This window comes from Seriola lalandi, unplaced genomic scaffold, assembly GCF_002814215.2.
Source record: "Seriola lalandi dorsalis isolate HSWRI2012SDOR001 ecotype SW California unplaced genomic scaffold, Sedor1 jcf7180002055008, whole genome shotgun sequence".
Taxonomy (NCBI): Eukaryota; Metazoa; Chordata; class Actinopteri; order Carangiformes; family Carangidae; genus Seriola; species Seriola lalandi.
In genome coordinates, this window is record NW_019525551.1 from 3,338,935 (window position 1) to 3,343,506 (window position 4,572).

General features: G+C 39.2%; 1 protein-coding gene across 1 annotated transcript in view; it reads right to left on the reverse strand.

Moving 5' to 3' along the window:
- Positions 1-2,331, reverse strand: part of ces3 (carboxylesterase 3) — an 11,162-nt gene extending 8,831 nt beyond the window's left edge. The window contains exons 1-3 of the mRNA XM_023397322.2: positions 2,173-2,331; positions 494-695; positions 251-389 (exon numbers count right to left, since the gene is read on the reverse strand). Of these exons, the coding sequence (XP_023253090.1) occupies positions 251-389; positions 494-695; positions 2,173-2,239 (408 nt within the window). The 5' untranslated portion in view covers positions 2,240-2,331. The remainder of the gene's footprint in view (positions 1-250; positions 390-493; positions 696-2,172) is intronic.
- Positions 2,332-4,572: the final 2,241 nt, after the last annotated feature.

The window sequence follows — 4,572 nt, forward strand, 5'->3', positions numbered from 1 at the left end:
AAAGCAATTTAAGTGTAATCAGTGGAAACTGTTCAGTTGTCACTTGGTATTTAAGCAGTGGCAATCCTAATAACTGTTATCTGCAAATACTGAAAACAAAATTAAATGAAAATCTTACATTGCACTTCAGCCCAGTACAACAGCATCAAACGCCTCTCTCTCCCTTCACAAACTTAGTGTTTAAGGCTGAACTGCAATTAAATCATTTGTTTGTGCATCCCTGTTTATACAGGCCGTCTCTTTTACCCACCGGCAGTTTGTCCCTTTTTGTTGCTTCAGCTGGAGTGTATACGTTCAGATACAGACAGTCCTCTGAAAGCTCTGGTACAGTGTATTGCATTGACATGGTCTTAGAAACATTCACAACTATTTCTGGATCCTGGACGCACCTGAGATAGAAAGAGATAGAAGAAGTTTGTGTCATCCAGAGACAAAAAACCGTTACTTAAATCTGATCATGCTCTTTGGTAATTCAGGTATCACCCAGCATTACATGGGGGGCTGTTGTGTGCTGTCTCTCTCCCCCTCCCAGGGCTCTACATCCTGGGGAGCAGTCAGGCGGAGGGGCCCCACGGGAGGCCGGGCGAAAGGGATTCCCAGGTATTGCTTCACCCTCCTCTCTGTGCCTGTCACGGTCACATATTCCCCTCTGATTCGACCATTTTTCAGCGAGACCATGAGGTCAATGCTCCCTGCTGAAGATACAAGTGTGTGTTTTGTGTGTTAAAGGACAACACCAGTGTTTTTGCAAAGTTTTCCTGCAGAGACTTGCCTGAATGAGGTTGTCCATCACAGTGGACAAGTCATATAGCTATATAATAATGTGGATTCAGACATGTTAGTATATTGATGAATCTCTGCAAGGTTTTTGTAATGTTACAGTGCTGAAATAAATGGAAGAATATGGCCGCCTGGCTTTGATGGGCTTTGTGATTCAGATATGAGCATTATTATTATTACAATAATAAGAATTGGTATTATTATCAATAATAACAATAATAATAATAATAATATTGTTGTTGTTCTGAAATATGTCTCCATTATTGTGACATGTTATATCGTGTATGTACTCGGACCTTGGACACTATACTTGTTGTGAACTGTTTATATGCACTTGCAGGACCATGTTCAAGTGATGTCATTATAAACTCTAGAAGTTTTCAGTATGTTCACATTGCACGTGACAAAATAAAGTATACTTGAAACAGCCAGTATAAACACTAAAATATATTTTTGTGTGTATGATTTGTGAAGTTTATTTGACAATGAGCTTCCAAATGTGATCAACAACATTTCCTGTTATTACACAGTGCATTATTAATGTATTGTAGACTAACTGAAAAAAGAAAAACATGGAAAATATCAATAGTGAATATGTAGTGAAATCGGGAGCTGTGGTATTACTTACGTCACATGTAATGAAGGACCAAAACCTGACTTTATCATTACAAGCATGCATTTAACTTTAGTGCAGCTTTCTTTTCACCATGTTTTTTGTCTGTCCTGCGCTTCAGCGCTGTCATGAGTGCAATCATTTTCCAAAGATTGTGAGAAACACATTTCAGCATGCTTTGAAGAGTAGTCAACACTAATGTCAAGTATGGTAACACGTGAAAACACAGCTATAACCCTTTATTTATTTATGTATTTTTACTTTTGGTTAAACTCATTTCTTTATATTGAGATCATTTTTAAAGATGGCCCGGTATACTTCTATAAAATATTTGCCAAAACATGCATGTAAGCAACTATAAAACAACCAAAACAAACAAACAATAATGTCAATCCAAGGATTAGTTGTTGGATTTGGAAAATTCCATAATCCAGTTATTGTTTTATGAAATCCCTTAAAAATCCATGAAAAAAACCTCACAAACAGCGGTCAAGCTACAAGAAGGCTGTTATTGGTAGCCTCTGAACAGGGGTTTCCTTTAGCCAGATACCAAATTGACCATGTTCATCTTTTCTTTGGTCAATAACAAGAATGAACAAACAAATGAAAGATGTGACAATGTTTTTTATTACATAATTTATTTTTGTTAGATTGATTATTTTTCTTTGGGCTGCAAAAATATTAGAAAACTGGACAAAGTGTATCAGTCGTCAGCTCACGCTGCCCACTGCATCAGAGTATTCTGCTCTAATATGAGGTGAAATGAAGTGTTTTCTTACCTGGTGTTGCCTGAGCTACCTCTGTCAGCGCAGGAAGCAGATAAACAAAGAGCAGCGCTGTTCTCATCCTGACTGGACTCAAAGAAAAGACAGAAAGAATTACAGTGTACTCTCAGAGAAATAGCCCTCTGCACTTATCCCAGCCCTCTGGTACCTCCCCTCCACACACACACACACACACACACACACACACACACACGAGTTTCCATCTTTCAGAGGACGCTCCTCGACATAATGCATTCCCCTATCCCATTGCCCCAACCTAAACCATCACAACTGAACCCTAAAACCGAGTCTTAGCCCTCAAAGGAGTGTGAGGACCGGCTAAAATGCCTTAAGGTCCATAACTCAAACTGGTCCTCACAAAGATACACAGACACACACATGCAAACACATATGCACTTTCAGCCTCTACCTCCCACACACACACACACACACACACACACACACACACATACTACAAACAAGCATATTATGTCACAACTACAGCTGAGCATAAATAATGCTCCCTCCATTGATTTAACCTCCAATGCAGCAGGACTCTGGACGCTGAGTCAAAAATTACAAAAGCCTGCTCTTTGACCACCACAGCTCAATGCTGCTAAACATTATTTCTATAATACTTCATATAATATGCAACAAACATAACGTTCTCTTACTTGTAGGAAATGCAAGCCAGTTCAGCTGAGAGGCGCTGAATAAGATTGAGTTTAAGAGAATAAAAGGTTCAGAACAAATCCTAATTCATTTTATTTACTGTGAAATGTAAACCAACTGCAGGAAACGATTCACATTGTGCTGATGCACTTTAGCCAGTTGTTTCAGTGCACACATAGATTGTATGGTGAGATGTTTGTGAAACAGGAGCGAGTTTGCAGCAAAAATGCTACTGGCAAAGATATTGTTGGCTGTTAATAGAGATTTGTAACTCTCACTTGCATCACTGACTCATGCTGCTGCTTGAGGTTTAATGGTGTTGGAATAAGTGGGCGGAGGATCCATCCACATGAAGTGTAGATAACATTTAACACCTTGAAGACTGAAAGTACTTCATATTCTTCTTATTGTAAAGAAATCCTTTGATAAAAACAATGATGAATTGATAGCAGTTTTGTTGCCATAGAGCTCCGTTGCTGTCCCAAAACTATTGAGCGACGCTGGTGTATTCATTACAAACACTGTTGTTTATTTTGACCTAATCCCACCTACACCATTCTGCTGCCACAAATAAAAAAAAGTGCTACACATGTGTGTAACTGTAATCCACAGTTGAACACAGACAGACAATTCAAGTGATTCTGAACCAACACCTGAACTGCTGGAGGGCTTTGAAGGAGCTATTTGTAAGTTTTGCTATTGCTAAATAGCATACATTAGCATTAACAAGTTTTTTTCTTCTACTGAAGTTAGCATGCTAAACAGCTAGCACCAGCACATCTTGTCACTTTACAATAGAGACTCACTGTAGGCTCCCCTGAAGACGTAGCACTGCTCAAAGAGCGTGTTATAAGCTCTTATTGTAACCTCTTGTATTATAAAGACAACAATGACTGAGGCTATTGTCAAGCAACAATCACCTGCAGAGAAAACGTGCAAATAGCCCCTTTAATGTGAACAAATAAACAGCAACCAGGATTAAGAGCAAAGTAACGCAGCAAAAGGGAGCAGATCAGCTACGAGGAGGCTTCATGTGAATATATACAGTTTCATACGGTTATGAAGCAGAGGAAATTAGAACTATAGGCCTGTATCTAATAATAGCATGTCTTAAATGAAGGTCTTGTTCTCTCTTACCAATCTCCTACCGACTTATCTAAGTTACCACACTGTAGAAGTTTTTTATCAAGGCTGAACTAATGTGTCAAGTGGTTAAATACAAGCATTAAGCTAGACCATGACAAGCTGTTTCCAAAACCCTGCCTCAGACTTATCAGATTCTTCCAGCTTGACACTCACACTGAAAACCCAGTGCATCATTTGCTTTGGTTCAATCTCCATGAATATTTTTAGCCATGCATCACAAGTGTATTTGAGTTCACTTGGGCAGCTTAAATTTAGTATGTAGATGAGGCCAAGTAACATGGTGCAAGCATGTGCCACAGCTGTCAACACATCAACTCATCACTGCAGGAAAAGCTCGAGTGTCCACTTGTGTTAACCAGCCAAAGTTGGGATTAAGGAACAAGCATAAAGCAGTGGTTTTATTGTGGCTCATATGCCTATGTAGTGTGGTGCTGATCAGATCATTAGCGGCCAAATTCTTCTTCAGTGACATACCAGCCACCACCTTCACTGGGCAGGCTAACATCATCATTTTACAAAACATTATTTCTCTGTAGATTTAGCCGCTTTGTTTTGAATGTGACACGTTATGCAACTGAGAGGGAAAAAAGTGTCTTT